This window comes from Parasteatoda tepidariorum, chromosome 12 (genome assembly GCF_982258835.1).
Source record: "Parasteatoda tepidariorum strain Cologne lab strain chromosome 12, Ptep-v5.0, whole genome shotgun sequence".
Lineage (NCBI taxonomy): Eukaryota > Metazoa > Arthropoda > Arachnida > Araneae > Theridiidae > Parasteatoda > Parasteatoda tepidariorum.
Genome location: NC_141766.1, coordinates 59,763,810 through 59,784,736, shown reverse-complemented (window position 1 = coordinate 59,784,736; position 20,927 = coordinate 59,763,810). Strand labels below are relative to the sequence as shown.

General features: G+C 28.6%; 1 protein-coding gene across 2 annotated transcripts in view; it reads left to right on the top strand.

The window, feature by feature from the left end:
• The window catches only part of LOC107449382 (glypican-6), a 51,503-nt gene extending 31,168 nt beyond the window's left edge, over positions 1-20,335 (top strand). For both annotated transcript variants that reach the window (XM_087155992.1, XM_016064891.4), the window contains exons 5-9: positions 1,000-1,165; positions 5,088-5,218; positions 5,778-6,043; positions 9,451-9,602; positions 19,024-20,335. In XM_087155992.1, coding sequence (XP_087012118.1) covers positions 1,000-1,165; positions 5,088-5,218; positions 5,778-6,043; positions 9,451-9,602; positions 19,024-19,238 — 930 coding nt within the window. In that variant the 3' untranslated portion in view covers positions 19,239-20,335. The remainder of the gene's footprint in view (positions 1-999; positions 1,166-5,087; positions 5,219-5,777; positions 6,044-9,450; positions 9,603-19,023) is intronic.
• The last annotated feature ends 592 nt before the right edge of the window (positions 20,336-20,927 follow it).

The following is a 20,927-nucleotide window of genomic DNA, read 5'->3' as shown; positions in this document are numbered from 1 at the left end:
GAAAAAAACAAACTCCCTGAAATCTTAAGCCTGTTCATAGATTCTATATTTATACACATACTAATTATGTTGCATCATTTTTCTCCTACATTTTCAAATTCTGAAATCGCATATTTTAGAAAGTAAAAATAATTAAGTTGACCTTCAGCTGTAAGTGTTAACATGTATTGTTAATTCTTTAGGGTATTATTTATTTTGAAATATAAAAATAGATTGCCTCAGAAGAAAAAAAAGGGAAGGATGAAAAGGAAATTTTTAAAGTTTAATTCAACAAAATAAAATCTTCAACTTCTAGAAGAAAAGTAAAAAGAAAAAAAATCAGCAAATAGGCTGCCCCATTAGGTATGCCTCACATACCAAAATTTAAGGCCTAGAATCATAAGTGCCGCTGCATAGCGCTGTGAAATTTTGGGTTTATTTATAAGTTTTTTTAACCTATTATGTTTTTTTAAATGCTTAAGTTAAGCACTAGCATCCAGATTTAGGCTATTTCCTGCACAAAGATTATAAAAAGTTGTTAATTTTGCTTTGCCAAATTTTATATCTTTTTGCTGTGTTTAAATTAAACCTTTAAAGAATTCAATCCATGATACAAGTGTTTTGGTTAGTTTACAGAGGGATTTTGGAGAGAACAATAAATACCATGATTTTTACCAGGGGGTTATTATTATTTTTGTTTGAAAATTTTGCCAACTCTGAATTCAGATGTAACACATTAACAGTGAAAGACTATAATTTTGTCTTACATAGGCATCAAATGGCCCAATGTAAATCCAAAATCATGTTTTGTGAACATAAACACATAAGTTATTTTTCTCCACTCAACTCTTAAGGAATTAGGCCTGTCTGACATAAGAATAATAACTTTATTTTGATTACTTTTTTATCATATTGTGTTCTTTATTTACTTTAAATAATAAATTTTTTTTCAGTGGGAGCAGTTATTATATACAATCATTGAAAAATATTACTTAAATACTAATTTCAAAATGTTTTCAGGTTGGTCCTACTCCTGAATGTAGCCGTTCATTAATGAAAATGGCTTATTGTCCTCATTGTCATGGTTTACCAGATCTTAAACCTTGTTCTCCTTATTGTTTAAATGTCTTAAATAATTGCCTGAACAATCACATCTCTTTTGGTAATGAATGGATCTCTTTTATAGGTAAAGGCTCTTTTTTTGAAACATTATACTGAATCAAGGTTTGCATATTTTTGTTGCATGTCAGTTTTAATAATATTTGTTACCTCTAAAACCTTCCCAATATCAACCTACATAAAAATTTGAATTATTTATTTCTTTTAATTAAATACAATAAGCGTCAAATGTTAGTATTAATTATAGTAGCAATATAGTAAATTGGAGTTGTGTAAAAATAAAAAGCAAAACCTTTTTGTTTGGCCCTTGAACTGATGAAACCTTGAACTTATGAAAGAAAGAAATATCACAAAAAATTTTTCAGCTGTTTTGTGGAACAATGAAGTATTAAAATGTTTTCAGTTTCAATGTTTTCAGTGAAATGTAATGGTTTACAATTTTGCGCAATTATATACTAGAAAAGAAAGAAACTAGAAGGAACTGAAAATGAAAATTTGAAAAATTAAAAGGAAAAATGTATTTTAAATAATTCAAAGGATGGACCACCATCACATAAATTTGATACTACATTTGTAACAAGTTTTGCTTTCTGAATAATATTCAACATTACTTTTGGGGTAAATGAAAATTTAAATTTCCAATTTTTCTATATCTATGTATATATTTAGCATAATTATTTGTGAAAATTTATTTACTTTAAATGTCTACATTAAATTTTTTTCTAAAATAGGTCAAAAAAGCCTGTTTTCATACCTGTTATTACAACATTCCTATGACAGCATTGATGTTTAAAAACATAAGTGATTATAAACTGCATAAAATAATTGCTCAAAACCAATGTTTTAACACCTATCAGATAACTATATCTACTTGGTAAAAACAAAAATATTATTATAATGAAATTAGCAAGTAAATTCTACAATTAAATGCTTTAACAAGGGGAAAAGTGTTTACATTTTTAACAAATAAAAGTTTTCAAATAATTCATGGGAAGCTGTGGTGGTTAAGGGGATAGACGGTTAACCTCACAATGAAGGACACAGGTTCGAATACAGAATTTGCCTTTGTTTCGATTGATCACAGTGCTGACCTAAAATATCTTAAGTGGTAGATGGAGCATGGGTTAGAATCCCCTTTCCATTGAGCTAACCATGGAAGGTTTTCGTGATTTACGTAACGCAAATGTGGGATAATTTCACCAAAAAGTCCTCCATGGGGACAAATTTGCATCACTGCTTGATTAAGAAGTTCTCTTGTCTTCTGGGTTAGGTTCAAAATTATGAGACTATGGAGTTAAACATTGACAGTTGTTAACTCCTAATTGGTTCTGCTCTTCCGCACCGTTATAAAATAAAATAATGCTGTCTTAAAAATCCTAAAGTAAATAAATGAAATAATTCATTCTTATTCTGAACACTTAATTTTAAAGTGATTAAGTGTTAATTTTTATATTGTTTCAAAGAATTGTTTGTTAGATTGAAAATAAAGCATTAAAGATGAAGCACGTTAAATGGTTAATAAAAAGGAAAAAAAAAAGCACTTAAAACAATTTTATGAATTTAACATCTGTTTTGATTCCGGCTGTTGAGCCTGAATTTTATATAATAATTTATTTATTCTAATCAAATTAGATATTTTAAATTGATTTACAAGGAATAATTTGAAGTTTATGGAAAGGAAATTTTAGCACTTCATAATGTTTAACAAAAAAGCATTAAGACTCTTTATCAGTTTATCACTTTTATAAGCTCCAATAATTATACTTATTGTGTTGTGATATAATATACAAGTAATACTATTTCAATTTGTACTTTTTTAAAAATTGAAACGTTTTATAATTTTTTGTTAATATTTTTAAATTGTGACACAATTGACTTCCTGATAGATTACTGCTAATTGATCTTTTATACATAATAATATTTTATATACTATTTAATATATTATATAATGATATAGCATACAATTAAAAAAGATATGCAACGTTAATCTTAAAATCAAAAATCAAACTATGCATATTGATTAATTTTTTTAAAATTATCTAATTGCATGTAAACAAATATTTAATAACATTAAATATGTGTTCAACAACATCTGTTAAATCAGACATTAATCTTAAATAATTGTTCAAGCAGTGCTTTTTATTATTTTTACAATTCTTTTTTGCATCTGCTAAAAGTACAAAAACACTGCATGATTGTAATAATGTTTACGCAGATTCTTTAATAAAGCCCCTAATGCATCCTAAGATATTTTGTGTTTGGCTCAGCATATCCTCCTTTGGATCTTGTGCCATAAAACTTCTACATTCAATCCAATCCAATCCTAAGATATTTTGCACAAATGTGGTAGATATGTGTGATTTTTTACATAGATTTTAAAAAGAATTTTAATGTTGCAAGATATGTTAAGTTGGCAACCTGGAAATTTTATCATATTTTGAACCTTATCTAGCTCTGGCCACTGCTTTTTAACCACTAAATATAGTACAAAAATAAACTTCTTTATTACCATTTTATTATTTTTCTGCCTTTTGTCTCTTGCTTTACAAGAATCTTTTTGTAACTTCTTGTTTCGGCTTCTTTATCACTTGTCATCTCTATCTTCTACTTCAGATATTTTTTCTACTTCTTCATTTGTTTTAACACTAAAGTAGGTAATGCCGATTTCTTACCACTATCTTCAATATTTCCATGTATAGTACACAAAATAAGAAACGGACCACCCTGAATAATGATCTATTGATCAGATTTTTATGTTCAAAGACTCATTCTTAATGATTTGAGGGGGTGACCTCAAATATGCTAATTAATAAGTGCAAACGATAAGTTATGAAATCAGACACAAAAACGTACTTTCTCTGAATAAACATATATTTTTTCAACGGATTCGGATTTCTGTCCCCCAAAATATAGAGGGTAATTGCAATCTGGGAAATATGGTCCCAATAGTTACATAATGATCCCTTAATGTTAATTTTACTTTTCGCATATTTCGCTATATCTCGAAAACTTTTTAAGTGAATTGAAAAATTTTGCCCCCAATAATAAAATTCATTTATCCAAAGTTAATTCCAAGCGGAAACAACTTTTATTAAATATTTATTATTTTATTTAATAATGGTCAAAAAAATGTTTATTTGTAAGGTATACAATTTTTTACATCATTTTAAAGAATATAATTTTACATGGTAAGATAAGAAGTTGTGCGAAATTGATTGAATAGTTCTTGAGAAATTGAATTTCAAAAAAGCCAAATGTCTAAAATTCGAGTTCTTTAAGATAAAAGAGTATAACTAACAATTAAAATTTTTTTCGATTAATATTAAATGAAATAAAAAATTATAAATATTTATTTAAAGCTATTTTTCGCATGGAATTATCTTTGCATAAATGCATTTCATAACTGTATGCAAAAAGTTTTCAATTCCCTTTGACATTTCTCAAGATAAGGCAAAAAGTAAAATTAACATTAAGGGATTCTAACATTGAACCACTCTCCTGACCAGATTGCGGCTACCCCCTATATTTTGGTGGTCAGAAATATGAATCAGTAAAAAAAAAGTATATTTATTCAGAGGAAGTATGTTTTTGTGTCTGATTTCGTAACTTAAAATATTGTTTGCACTAATTAAATAGCATATTTGAGGTCACCTTCTAGAACCATTAAGAGTTCGAAAATTGAGTCCTTGAAAAGAAGATTGAGTTGAAGTTGAAAGTGAAGAGTCAATGATTAGATCAAAAGTTCTTCATGGTGGTCCATTTTTTATTTTGCACACTGTATCTATTGCCTTTTGCACTGATTGGTATAATCTTTTGCAGGTTTAAGAAATGTTTTTAACAATTTCATTCCTGAACTATCATTTACCCTGATTTTTTTTTTTAAACATAGTAATCAATATTTTTCTGTTTTGGGAACCAGCCATAGGCCTTCCCCTTGATATTGTGATCTGTAATAGCCCCTAAAAATATATATATATTTTTTTTTTTAGATTCTCTAATAAATCTTGTATCTAGACTTGAAAATTCTTATAACATTGAATCTATACTAGAACCAATTGACATTAAAATATCTGAAGCTGTAATGAATTTTCAAGAGAATGGAGTTTTGATTTCAAAAAAGGTATTTAGAAACTTATCTTTACCTACTAATGCAACCTATATTAATTGTTTTCCTAAGTGAATAATCAATTGGTCACAACAAAAGCATCACTTTGGATAATTTTAGTGATTGTCTTTAAAACTTATTTTATTCCTAAGCTAAATGTTACTTTCAGGTTAAACTACAAATGGAGCACCAACATTGAAATTGAAATTATTTTTTAAATTAAGTTGTGATTGTAATCCTAATTAGGGTTGCTGTTTATAAATAAGAAAATTAGAAATATTTTAATTGAATAAATATTTCTGAACATTTCCTTGAGTTATTTTAAAAGATCTTGGCTAATTCTAATTAATTCAGTTTTCAAGCTTTTTTTGGTCATTGCTCTCTTTATAAGACAAAAAATCCCAATCCTTGCAGACTTGTAAGTTTTATAAAACACAAAAAGTAGCATTTATTAATTAGCATTTTGTATAGAGAAAGCTCTGACTAATACCTATGATTTAGTAAAATTGTTTCATTTCTTGATATAATTTTACTTTGTTCAGAATGATGAAATAGTAAGCATTATTTTTTTTAGTTATTCCACAAATGTGGCAAACCTCGCCTTGGAAAAAGAGATGTTAATGGACAAGAAATTACTTTAGAAAAGCTGAAGTTTTTGCATAACCTTGGAGCTAGACCCACTACTGCAGCAGGAACAAGTATTGAAAGATTAGTTGACAACTTAAAAAAGAAAACTAAGAAAATAAAAAAATTCTGGCAAGAACTGCCGATAAAAATATGTTCCCATTCTCAAATGGAGCAGGGCTCTAAAAATTGCTGGAATGGTAACGGTCAAACAAAGTAATTATATTTTACACAAATTTTTTCTTTCAAATAGCAAAAGTTTTTAAGAAATCTTTCTTCCTTGGAGGGCATATTTTGTGAAAAAGCAGTGAATATACCAATAAGTTTTTTTATATAAATAAAATAAAAAGAATTTCGAAAAAGATTAGTCAAATAAATTACTTTTAATATAGTTTCTACATGACAGTTGAAAATAAATTTAACTGTTTTTCATAGTATCAACAATTTTGTTTAATACCGTAATTTTGCGAAGAAACGATGTGACCTAAAAATTGGCAGAAAGAAAAAAGCTTTCCTCAGGATATGCCGCAATATCGTGCACACAGTGCTGAATTTTACTATACTAATGCAGGACTTGATTTGAGACTTAACACATGCTCTAAATATGCATATATATATATAATTTAAATAGTTATATAAATAAAAACCAATAAAAGGATATTCAATATGCAAAAAAAAAGGAAAAAATAGTAACAATCCTAGTATATAAATAGATTTCAATATCTTTCTAAGTAAAATTAAGCAATTTCTTATTTTAATTTGAAGTAACCATTAAAATATGAAAAAATAATGTATCAAAAACCATTAAAATAAGTATTAAAATTGTTAAAAATAAAAATGAAATGATCCTATTTTTAAATCAGCAATTCAAAATCTTGTTTTAGAAATAAAGGATAAATCCAAACAAATTTTGTTCAAAGAAAAACTAAAGAATAGTTTATTCAGCTATCGCCTATCACTATATATATTTATATCACTGCATTAAAAATCCCTCAAAATCAGAGCTCTCTGTAGCAGAGCAAAATAGGTTTACTAGTTCATTGTTTATTTCAGGTTTTGCTCCGTCACTCACACTTTCAGTATGGGTTTCGTTTTGTCCCGGGATGATTTCCTCTTTTTTGAAACCATTTATTACAGTTTCTTTTTCTCTTTTAATTGCTGACAGCTTAAACACAGCTGTATAATTTTTCTTTTTAATGGGAGGCATTTAAAATAGATTACTTTGAAACAAGTTATGCTAAAACAAAACGAAATTAAAAAAAATAGTATAAACAAAACAAAAATATTAATGAAACAAAAATATTAATAAAACAAAAATATTTATAAAACAAAAACGCAACAGAGGATCAGAATTGAAGATTTAACGATAAAATAAATAATAATAAGCTGAGGAAGATAATCTAACTCAAAGACAGAAATATGAGCAATGAAAAGAAAATACCCCAATAAAAGCGCTCTCCCAAGCATTTAAAATGAGCTTCTATATTGTGCATTTTCTTCCCCTATTTTCGATTCTCAAATCAGGTTTCAGAAAACCGTTTATTCAAATTTTTTTTTACTGACTCTGCCTAGAACGGTCTTTCTTTTATCCCTGTGTAAAATTCTCACACATTGCTTCTTCCTCCTCTTCACTGACCTTCAGTTGAAAGTTTGAAATTCTTTTTGAACATTTTAATTGTAAGAATATTCAAGGTTATCCCAAGCTCATCAGCACCTTTTATTCATCAAACATTCACATGTTTTTAACATCCAGCTAAAGAAAAAGGGGAGTGGAGAGACATATTTCCTGAAAAAAAACGGGGAGGGGCAAACGCTTGTTTTACAGCTGAGGTTATCCTGGCACCATCCTGATTTTCTTCATTCATTCCTTTCTGATTCCTTCATTCATTCCTATGCTTCTCCACTCCATGCTCCTTTCCTACACTCAACAGCTGTTCATATGGCAGAAGGGAAAGAGAAGGAAATGATTGGAGATTTTCCTCCCTTTGAAAACTCTTCAAAACGTTACTGAGGATGTGTTTGGAAATCTAATTGCTGACTTTTTTCGTGTGGTAGGCCTTGAATCTATGCTGAGCACAATTGAAAATTTTAAAGTTCCAAGAGACACTTCAGAACAAATTAATATTCAGCAATCATATACCACACATCGCGATAACTTTGCTTTTGATAAAGATTGATTGTAGTTTATGTAGTTATTTATGTTTTGAAAAAAGTAAATTAGGTCTGTATTCAGAAACTGTTCAGTCAGGTGTCCTGATCAATCCTGGCGACGATCAGCGTTGAAATCTAGAATGTAATGCATACTTTCTTTATGCAACCTTTCCCCCCCAGGATTTTACGTTTCTTAAAGATTATTTTTAGCAGAACTTACATTATTTTCCGATGTTTAAGCATTATTTTGTCACTTTTTTTTGTCTGTCTGGGTTTAACAATGTTTTTCAATTAATTTTAGTGAGCCTATTGTTAGTTTGCGATTGCTGCTATTTTGATTTTTTTATGGAATCACCTCAAATACAGTAACTGCGACTAAAAGTGATTGCTCAAATGTGCTATTCAAATTTTCCATGTCGTAATTACATAGTTTGAAATATATTGACATTTTAAAACCCATGTGAAAATCGATTTTCAATACATAAAGCTCATTCATGAAAGCAACGGAATAATCAGATTTGTGATTCAATTTTCAAGTGTTGTAATAATATGCATAAAAAGTATTGAAATTTTAAAAAAAGAGAAAAAACTTAATGCAATATTTATATATAAAAAAAAATTTAAAAATAAAAGGTTGCTATTGAATCGACGCAAATCTTGCATGCCAAAAAGTGATTACTCATTTCAGTGCTAATTTCTCTGTTATAAAATTTATTAAAATTTCTGAGATTTTATTTACTTGATTTGATTGATTGATTTTTGTTTTAATTGGATCAAAGATTTTCCCAGGACAGCATCCTTTTCCCCCTGTACTTGGTTTGTGCCATCAAACATATTCTGCCCTCCTTTAACACTGACTAACTAATAAGAAGAGTATTTACCTTTTTATTTCAATGATTTTTGTTGTCATTGGGATAGAATTTTAATCAGATAGATGTTTAATCAGAATCCACCCTTCTTTATATGAGGAACTTATATCTGGTAAAGGCTATAGTTGAAATGTGATATTTTGTTAAAATATATATCTCTACATTTAGACTTCAGATATAAAAGTGCTGATTAAATTTAAACAGTGCTCGGCATAGTATCACTAAAAATTTATATATAGGCCTTAAAAAGTGCTGATGTTTATTCCAATCGGTCTTAATTGCTAATAATAAAACTTTTCAATCAAATTGAGTTCAAATTCAGTTAATCCATTTTTTATTAATGTACCAAATGGATTTCAATTTGTTTTGGGAGTAAAAGGAGAATTGATGTAGCGGCCTCTTCATTACTGAAATTTTATCAATGATAAGATTTATTTAGAACGCAAAAACATCTTTTTAATACTGTTGGGCACCCATATGTTGATTTTTCATCAAAAAAACATTATAGTATGTTTGTCATTTCATAAGTTTTTAACAAGAAATGTATTCTATATTTTTGTCTTCAATAACTGTTGATTATGTTTTCCTTTTTTTTTCTTCCAGAAATATCAATGCGACTAGTAATAGTGTGATAAAAGATTTTGTTCTTCCGAATGGGAATGCTGTTATAAATCAACAAATATTAACACTTAATTTAATAAGCACTAAATTGAGTCATGCTTACAAAGGATTAGATGTTGAATGGGAAAATTCAGGTATCTTTAAAAATTATTGCTTGTTATCTTCAATTTCCTAAACACTTATAATTTCTCTTCACATAACTCTTTATTCAAGTTCTCTCTAAAATAATATAAAAATTACTTGATAATAAAATTATTGCTTTGCTGAAACTGCAATATTATTTCATTTTATGCAAATAATTTTGAAATATAATGGCATCCAAGGTTGTCGTTTTTTATACCTAATAATTTTTTAAAAATTTTTATGATTTGTTTATCTAACAATATTTTATTGAAATGCATATAGTGCTTAATTTCATTATTAGTCATATCTTTTGAAAAACATAAAATTAAAAAAAAATTTTGAAATATAATGGCATCCAAGGTTGTCGTTTTTTATACCTAATAATTTTTATGATTTGTTTATCTAACAATATTTTATTGAAATGCATATAGTGCTTAATTTCATTATTAGTCATATCTTTTGAACTAAAAAAAGAACTAATTGTAAAAGATATTTGTGAACTAAAAATAAATATATTCATGATGTATATTAGAGCATTTTTGTGAAGGAAAGAAACTAAATTCTTTTTACATGCATAATTTCTTTCTTTTTTAGTTTTACCCTCAATAATCATACACTAAAAACTCTAGTTAGTCTACTCCTAATGTATAATCCCTTTTTTCAAAATGAAATAAGTTAAATTACCAATGGACAGAAAATGCTCTTTAACTAAAGTGTAGAACCTTATATTTAAAATACAATCCAGATTAAGAATGAAGAAAATAGCAAAATCTGAAGTCCTCTACAAACATATTAAGTTTTACAATCAGGAAATTTTGTTGTAAAAACTATTTTTTTTCGCTAAATAATCTTTTAATTTTATTCTGTTTAGATTCTGAACTTAAAATTGAATAGTATTAAATTAATATGATACTTCTACTTCTAATATTAAAATAAATATGTTACACTTGTATTATTTTGTCTGATGTTTTCAGATTATGAAAACATCAATTAGTTTAAATTTTGTTTCACCTTGAGTAATGTTTCCCTTTAGCTCTACATAACAGGGATGTGATTCTTCCGTGGATTCGCTGATTTCTACTTTTTGTTCAGATTTTTCCATTTTCCCGCTAATTTCTGTGGAAATATTTTTTTTGCTCAAATTAAAATATTTTATGAGGAATTTAATTTTCCGCGGACCGAAATTATTCCACCCTCTGAAGTTTCTCTGAAAATAATTTCTTTGGGATAAAACTGGTTAACCTTTATACAGGGATGAGATTTTTTCGCTTTTGTCTCACGAATTTCAGCCTTTTTATCAAAAACTCCGATTCTCTAAAAGTTTTGGTTTCTTTTTTATTTATAAATATCCCGCTTTTTTCTTTTAAATTCAGTGGTTGAAATAAAATAATTATATTTATTTACGATTTTCAAAGATAAACGGAAAATTAAAACTACGTCCTAGTTGTTATCCCTTCCACATTTTTACTTATATTAGCTATTTTCTCCGATTTCACGCACAGAAAATAAGATTTTCTGTATTTTTTATCTGTCCGTCGGATAGCTCGTATTTTCGTAATTCTAACGTCGCTGATTCCTGTATTCTGGCATGAAAGCAAACGACAAAATAAAAAATAGAGGTGGATTTGCGGTGAAAATGTTTATTTGCTCATTCAATTAATCTTGTAAATTTTTATTTATTATGACTAAACAAAAACAATACAAACAAGCCTTTTAGAAGTCCCTTGTCCAGACTCTGCAAATATCTCGATTAGTATTCACGCGATTTTAATATCAATCATCGATTTTCATATTTACCTGATTTAAAAGTTGCACTTGGAGATTCTTATTTACTCTATTTAAATATCGTATATTATGATTCTTATTTACGAGATTTTAAAATCCAATATCGTGTTTTGAATTCATGCATTTTTAGAATCATGATTTTATTATCAAACATCAATTTTCGTATTTACCTGATTAAAAAGGTGAACGTTGCGATTCTTATTCAGGCGATTTAAATATCATACATTGGCATTCTTATTTACGAGATTTAAAAATCCAATATCGTGATTTGTATTTATGCGCTTTTAAGACCCTATGTAGCAATTCGTATTCACGCGAGCTTAAAATCCAATGTCATGATTCGTTTTTGCGGTTGTAATATCGCGCAATTTAAAAATTATGCGTCGTGATTTGTATTTACGTGATCTAAAAATCACGCATCAAGATGTGTCTTTTCGCATTTCAATGTAGAGTTTCATATTCACGTGATTTAAAAGCCTCATATCGGGATTTATAATCACATGGCTTTCAAGTTTAAAAATCGCAATTTAAAAATTATGCGTCGTGATTTGTATTTACGTGATCTAAAAATCACGCATCAAGATTTTCGCATTTCAATGTAGAGTTTCATATTCACGTGATTTAAAAGCCTCATATCGGGATTTATAATCACATGGCTTTCAAGTTTAAAAATCGCTATTTTTTTGTCAAATTTTTGCAAATTCCTCTTTTTTACTTTCTGACTACTCTCATCCCTGACATAAGTTGTGAAAAGAGGGTCTTACTCTAGAGTGCTTAAATACTTTTACCTGAACCTTGGTAGCAGAATTTATTCAGTCAATCTGCTGCACAATCTTTATAAATTCAAATTCGCCTGCAATCGTAACACAATGACCAAAAGACTAATATTGTAATAATTAGGCTTAATCTAACACTACATAAAACAATGCATACATAAAACAATGTTTGTTTCTGTAAAGTTTATAAGAACTTTGTACAAAAAAGTTTGTGTTATAAATTTATAATATTTTAATTAGAATTTTATACAATAGCACTAAGATTTAGATTGTTTAGTGAGGTACAGTGCGCAAAAATAAAAAAAACTCACCACCCTGAATAATTTTTGATCTAATCTTCCCGTTCTAGGTCTCAGTCTTAATGGTTCAAGGATGTGATCTTAAATATGCTAATTAACTAGTGCAGACCATATTTTAAATTGCAAAATCAGAAAAAAATGTATTTCCTCGGAATAAACTTACTTTTTTATGATGGATTTAGATTTTTGACTCCCAAATATTGGGAGCAGCTGCAATCTGGAAAAAATGGTTCCCATAGTTTGGCCAGGAGAGCAATCCAATGTTTTGAGTCCTTAATGTTAATTTTAATTTTTACGTATTTAACCATATCTTAACCAAATTTTCCTCAAGATTAGCTCGATAATTTGATGCTCAGCATGTCCAGGCGTTGTATAGTCACGCATGGGAGACATACAATATATTCACCTTCATACCAACTACGTAATATATGAATACTTTTTCTTTTGTTTAATAAGTGGACTTTATAAAATAAGCTACATCTGTTTTGTTTCTGAATCTTAATTTGCCAAAGCTAGCATTATTCTTATCACATTTTTATAAACTCTTGCTAAAAGGCAATATAAGGACTTTTCATAATTACAGCCCCATTGTATTTTACACTCAACACTTTTCCAAAGAAATATTTTTTCCAAAAAGCTGTACACTTTTACGACTACATCTTCAGCTTTTAGGTTCTCTATAGAGTTAAAGCTTAAGACTAATACACAAATTTTTATATTTTCTTACTATTGTTAGAAGCTTGCTGTATTTTAAAGGACATTTGATTTGTCTTTGATAAATCTTCCTGTTCATAGCAGGTGTTAATTTTTTTTTACGATACGAAATTAAAATACATAATCTCATTAGTTTTCTAAATTTCGCTCTTAACAAAATTTCTTGAGCATGCTAAACATCTATAAAATGATTCATTTCTTTCTTATTTTTACCTTTAATGAATTTAAATCAATATTGCTTGATGAAAATATTTTGTGTTTGTCAGAAATATTAAGTTTTAGAGATTATTCACCCCTTTTAGATTGGTAATGTGAGCTTACTTTTGGGATTTTTATGGCTCAAACATGCACCGTAATTCCAATCATTAAATTTAAAATAAAATGTATATTTTGTTTAAGAATAAATGGTTTAGTTTTTTTTTTTTTTTACTATTGAAGTTCAATGACATGAGTTTTCACCCATGAACATGGTTCGTCGAGTCCACTTTGATTCTAAATTTTTAAGAGGGGGGTCATGATTTTGCATTGGGTTTCGATAAACAAAGCATGGATGATTTACTTAAGTTGAAACGAGTTGTCAAAAATAAGCTTACAATGGCAGCTTATGGCTAATAGCTAATTCTATCAAAGCTTTATTAGAAGATCCAATTTAATGTTGAACATTATATCTCTTTTCAATTAAGTGAACTTAATTTAGAATTTTGGAATTTCTTTCAAGATATTGAAATAAGTTGTGATAAAAAAAAAATTATACTTTTACGAAACATGGCTTTTCAAGTTATTAAATAAATTAGATAGTTTTGAATAATTTTTGAAAGTTCAAAACAATGAATTGACAAGACCACAGTTGAATCAAACTTTGACTTCACTTGCAACAGATACTCAAAAAGGCTTATACATATCTTCCAAAACTGGAATTGAGAACTTTTTCAGGTGAGCTTTTTACTTGGATATCATTTCCTGATTTATTTACAGCCACTGTGTGTAACAATAAGTTAGTGCCAAATTATCAAAAGTTGCAATATCTGAAATTATCAGTAAAAGGTGACGCATTTTTGGTAATAAATTAGATTCAAATTTCTGTTGCTAACTTTGAAAGGTCTTAGACAGCATTTACAAAGTAGCTTTGCAAGTGCTGCCCAAGGTCTACTTTATTATGATACAAATAGATATCATAATAAAGTAGACCTTGTTTATTGCCATTTAGATAAATTATTCATGCAGCCTAGTTTGCAACTCGAGTCAGCTAAAAATGGAGAGACTTGCCGACATGTCAATCGAATGTTTAAATAATTTAAAAATTCTAAAACAACTAGTTGATTCATGGAATTCTATTTTAGTCTTTTGTTTGCAAAAGAAACTGGACAATAATTCATTGCGAGAATTATCTGAAAGGAAAAATAAAATGCTAACTTTTGCTGAGTTTTTATTTTTAGATAAGGGGACATAGATTTGAAATGAGAAATGTGCTTTTACCAAAACCTAAGTTAAAGTTTAAAAGGGCCAAAAGTTCAGTGAAAATTTTTTTGAGAACTATTCTAGAAAGAAAAACTTTAATTTCAAATGGAAAACTTTTAATTGCTTGAATATGGGACTTTCAGCTGTTAGTTGCAGAAGTAAACTTTGCAATTATTGCTAAAAGAAAAATTATTCTTTGTTACATAAAAAAAAAAAAAATTGCTAATTTGATGGCAATTATTGATAGAGAATATAAATCATCAGTTCATTATTCTGTCAGCCCAAAACTAGATAGAAGTATTCTTTTGACTGCTATAGTTCAAATGTATGATTCATCTGGATTCAGTGTTATTTGTGGAGAACTTATTGACTCTAAAAAAGAAGATTGTTTGGGGTTAAGAGAAAAGGGAATATTACTTTATCTGGCCTATCTTCAAAACCCATGATTAAATTAGATGCTTTGTAAATGCTATTATTGGTTCAGAGCTTGATCCAGGATTCAATTTACACATCTTAGCTTTAATGCTTTCTAAAGTAGCATCCATCTTACCTCAGAATTAAGTGAACTTGGAGAACTTAGACTACTTCAAAAGACTTCTGTATTTTGGCCATCCAAATAAAATATGTGTGCTTTTGGGAGCAGACACATTTTCAAATCTAATTCAAGGAGGAATGCATGAGCTAGAGAAGTTTAATATAGCTGCATTAAACAGTTTTCAGATGAGTAATTTCTGGAAAAATTAATTTGTCATCAGCAAGAGCTGTCACAAATCTACATATTGCTGTTGTAACATTGATAAACTTTTGCAAACCCTTCAGGAATTGGACAAAATTTCACACCAAAACACAAGTGAATCTGAAAATACTACAAACAACTTTTTTAAGTTATCATGACAAGATATAGTAAAGGAAGATTCATTGTAAGATTACCATTCAAGGACTGGGAGTTTCTCAGGACTTAGCTATTCTTGTAATCTTTTATGAAGGATTGACACATGAAACAGGTGTCTCAAGAAGATTTGTTGAAGTCTGAAAAATGCATTCTACATGCCCCATCATGTGATAACAAAGATACAAGATTCTATTATGAAATTTTGAGTATTGTTTGATGCATCAACAAAGTCTTCAAATGAAGTCACTCAATGACAAACTGATGTTATGCACAAGATCCTTTTGCTTTCATACTTGCCAGGTTTCACACTCTTTAAGTTACACTAGTAGCTGACATTGAGAAAATCTATTGACAATTCAAAGTTGATTCTGAGCATACAGATTATCAGAGATTCATTAGATCGAATTCAAGATTGGCAGCTAAGAACCATAAGAAAAAAATACAGCATTAGCACCATATCAAACCACCAAATGTCTGAAGTAACTTGCCATTGATGAAGCAGGGGACTTACTAAAGGTTCTCTGATTGTTCAGTAACATTTCTTTGCAGATGATCTGATGAGTGGAGTAAACAATGAAACTGAAGTATTATAACTTCAATGCAAGATCATTGTTCTTTTGAATAGAGGTATTATTTTATTTTATGACCAGCATTAAGCAGCCGACCCGATTCTGAGTTTATGATTTAGTGTTTAACTCCATAGCCTTGTAAATTTGAACCCAACCCAGAAGACCAAGAAACTCCCAGATCAAGAAATGGGACAAACTAGCCTTCATGGAGGATTTTTGATAAAACTAACTTGCGTTTGCTTTGCGTGGAGAAGAAAACCACAAAAAACTTCCACAGTTAGCCTAACAGGAAGAGGATTCTAACCCATAATCTATCTATACCACTGAGGGTATTTTATTTTAATACTGTTTAGGTGCAAGTGGGGAGCAGAATTCATATCAACCAGCCACCACTTTAATTCGAACCTGGGTCACCTTATTAAGAAGCAGAGGCTCTATCTTCTGAGCCACCATAGCTCTTTAAATAGAAGTTATCTGGAATCAAAGAAATGGGAGACCATTCTGGTAGTTAGCCTTAATTTAGAGAAATAAATCAGTCTGAGCCTATAGAAGTCGACAACTCAATCAAAACTCCTGGCCTGCAATGGCACAGGGCTGATTGTGCTCCGGAAAAAATCCGGATTTCCGGATTTTTCGCTAACAGTGATCCGGAAGTTTCCGGAGATCGAAGGTCCAGCCGTTTCAAAAAATTATTGATCACGGAAATTACCGGAAAACAAATTTTCAAAGGTCGAACTTAAAAACACAGTTTATTTTATGTGTTTGTAAGGGAGAGCCAGTGAGATACTTTATAAGCTTATATTCATGATTAATATTCATTTTTTATCAGTAAATAGTTGTTATAATCATAAACTCAAGAAAGAAAGACATATTTGTAAATTTTAATTACTTCTCCAGGTCATCATAGGTATGTGTAAAATTTTAAATATATTTTAAGTAAACTAAGAAATATTGAGAAAAAGGAAAAAAACCTTGTTTAAATTTTTTTTCTAATTTTTCAATTTAAACTGTTTTTTTTTTTGTTTTTTGTTTTTTTGTAACTCAAGAAACTTTCCGGAATTTTGACTTGGGCTCACAATCACCCCTGATGGCATTCAAGGTGGTTAAATACAAGAAACGTCAGTAACAAAATTGCAGCTGATATCTGAGTTATCTAAACTGTTTAATCTACTTGGCTGGTTATCACCATTTAATATCAATGGAAAAATTCTTCCAAGTAGAGTTCTCGTTCGACCAATTTGTTTTTTTTAAATTTTATTTTAAACAGTGAGTCAATATGCTTTCAGATTCGTTATGTGTAGCTTTCCCTAAAATTACTGTCTATTTTTGCTTTTGAGATATTTAATGCTCTAATGGGAGCTTCAGCGTTTACTGTTCATTCTAATTTCCAGTATAAAATGTTAAGTATGTTGATAATTTATATTTTGTTTAATGTAAGATTTTAAAATTAATGGTTTAGTTTTACCATTGAGGTTCAGTGTATTCTTATCAGATGAGTTTTCACTCACAAACAGCATGTTATACATTCATTTGAAAGTTCTTTTACCCTGTCAGTCTCCATACATATTTAAAATGTGTGTCACCTTTATCAGCAAAAGGTTCTCTATTTGAAGTGAATGAATAGCGTAACTTTTCTATATCAGTGTTAAAATAAGAATTCTAGAGACATAGTAAATTATATTAAAAATGAGTAAATATCAGGATTGGGGTTTTATACGTCCTCAACTGGTTTTGGACAGAACATGTGGGTTTTACTGTCATAAGCTGTCCTAAACTGACTAAAACTGTTTTAAATGGTCTTAAAGTGTCCAAAACCTTGAACATTGGTAAAAGGTAAAAATTCTGTATGTGTAACCATTGTACACATAATAATTACGGATATTAAATAAACATTTTTATACTTTTTACTTTTTAAAGGAAAATAATATAACAAGAAAAGTTTAATAGCTTTTGAAGATGCACAATTCATTGAATGATTAAAGTGAATGCCTTATCTTTTAAATATGAATTAAAATGCTTTTAATATAGTAGAGAACCATTTATCCGGTATCCAGATAACCGTGAAAAATTTTGCTCGATTTTCCCCGCCATTTTAAACTAGAACGATTTTAAACTATCACGAAAAAAGCGGAAATTGGACTCATCCTTGAAGTTGAGTAGAGGAAAATGTAAGGAAGGGGAAATTTTTTTCCCCCGTTTACCCAGAGAAACGTCATTTCCTCCGTGACATTGAAGGCAGGGAAGAGAGGAATGTTTTATTTTTTCCTTTAGGCCATCAATCAAACTCAAGGGTGTGGCATGCTGACTTCGTTTTCTGCTTGATTTACGAGGGGGGTGGGGAAAATGCATTGCATACATATCAGTGAACAGAAAAAGAAAAGAGAAAAATATATTTATTTGAAATCGACTAATAAAAATAAAATCTTTTTCTTTTGAATAAATTCCCATTCTTTGGAAGTGCGGTATCAATTGCAAGTTTTTCTTGGCGTGGGAATCCTGTAAACTTTTTTAATAAAACAAAAACTTGTCTTCATTTTGTTTCTTGTTCAGAAATTAACCTTTTATTTTCCACAAGAATTTTTTTAAATTGTAACATAATTTTGAGTAAAAGGGTTTTACAGTTTAAGACAGTTTTGAACAGGACGGTTTAAACCGTGGATTAAACCATCCCGTCCTAAACCTTCCCAATTCTGATAAATATTATACAAAAAATATTTTTCTATTGTAACTCATAGTGTTATTTTTTCTGGAGTGTGTGTCTTCATCTTTGTTCAGTCCTGTGCATGGAAGGGTTATTTACAACATAGATTCACACTAAAATAAAATTAATCACAACTAGAAAGAAATTATTGATCTGTATTTTAGTTTAAAAGAAAATGGAACAAAAAAAATCATTTTTAAGTATTTTGTTTTCTAATCTTTTGTTTTCATTAAAACAGATTTTTCATCTGGAAGTGGTAGTGGAAGTGGTTATGGAACTGTAGCTGTATCCAAAGATTTTGAAGATCTCTTTTTTAGTGTGCCAAAAACTTTTTCTACTTCAAAAACTACTAAGATGCCTGAAGCTCCTACACCTGCATCTTGTGCTTCATTAGTTATAAGTTCTTTTAAGATAATCCTGTCAATTTTGCTTCTAAAATTTACTTTTAGCTAATGTACTTTTTAGTGTCATAAATTTCCTGGGAATGAGTCTGATCTGATATTTAATAAACTGTTGCCAAAAAAATCTTATTTTCTGACTAGGAAAATAAATAGAAATTTCTTTAAAATCCGGAAAGTATTTTCAGCACTACATTTGCTGAAAAAATATCTTTAAACAAGTAAGTAAAAAACTTGTTTTTTATTATTGAGAAGCGTTTTTTTTTGCAAAACTGGTGAGGATCTGACACCACTACCTGATCCGCAATTTTATCTTTTATTGTTTTTCTAGGTGTCTGGTTTGAGTTAGATTTCTAGAAAAAATTCTTGTGTCTGCTAATATGCTTATCCTGTAATATTTTCATATCTTTTTCTTATAATAATTTTTTATTTGCAGTTAAATGATACTATATACTAGACTGGTAATATTTATTAAAAATTAATTTACTGTGTTTAAAATAATCTTTTACACATTTTTTAAAATAAAATAATAAAATAATTTAAGTTAATAGAATAAAATGCTAAATCTAATGGCTCACAATGCTGACAATCAGCATAACATCCTGATCTGAAACAAATTTAGTTTACTTATTTTTGTTTTTCATGAAAACCTTTGCTGTGAATTTTTAGTTTTTCTGGTTTTTATGTAAAATATTTCTTATGTACACTAGATAAGTAAAGATAAAATTTTTGTTATAAAATTTACTATATTAGGAAAATTAAACTTTCATAAAAAAGTATTCTGTCTTTACAAAGTGTAATGTTGGAGAAATATTTACTATCCTTTAAAAAATATGCTTTGCTATTGTCTAAAAAAATTGTTTGTTTCTGAGAATTTAGTTTGCCTCAATTTAACAAAAATATGAATCTACTGCTCATCAGAAACCATTTGCAGTTTCAATCCACCCTCATAACTTGTCATCCCATCTCTTTAAATGAAAGATAGCTGCTAATTTTTAATCTAATATTTATCTGAATAAAAAGCTCTCTTGCTTTTAAGCTGTTGACTATGGATTTCCTTTCAATATTATTGATTCCATCTATAGAGAATTAATCACACAATCCAACAATTTCTCTACTTTGACCTTTAATAATGTGATTGTTTCACGTTAATTTTTGAAAAACAGATAAGAGATAAAATTTTGAATAAATTTTAGGTTAAAGTCCTTTTCCTTTTAAATGAATTGAATTTCACCAACTTTAAAGACCTTATATCTAACAATAACATGCCCTCCAATAATTGAGACTTCCAGTGGCAGTAAACCAAAGTGGAAATTTTTAAAACAAATTGAACTTTTATAATTTTTATCAGAAATTTAGAACTTGACTATATTCTGAATCTGACCTTTTGATTACATATATTAAAATTGTTTATTAGAGTGGTGGACAAAAATTTCTTAACTGTAGTTTATTAAAACGTTAATACATTTTCATTATTACCATTTGGAGTATTATTTTCTAAAACTACCAAAATTCCGTATATATTGGGGGATATGCAATAATAGCTGAGGTATTTAGTAAATTTCTTGTCAATGTGATCTTATGTATGTTGGACAGACTAAACGTACCTGACTTAATGAACATATGAAAGATGTTTCAAATTAGAATATCAAATTATCTTTCATTGCATTACATAAATGAAAGAAATTAAAATTTATCTATACAGTGTAGCATTAAGTATTATATCTTTTAAAGATTAAACAAT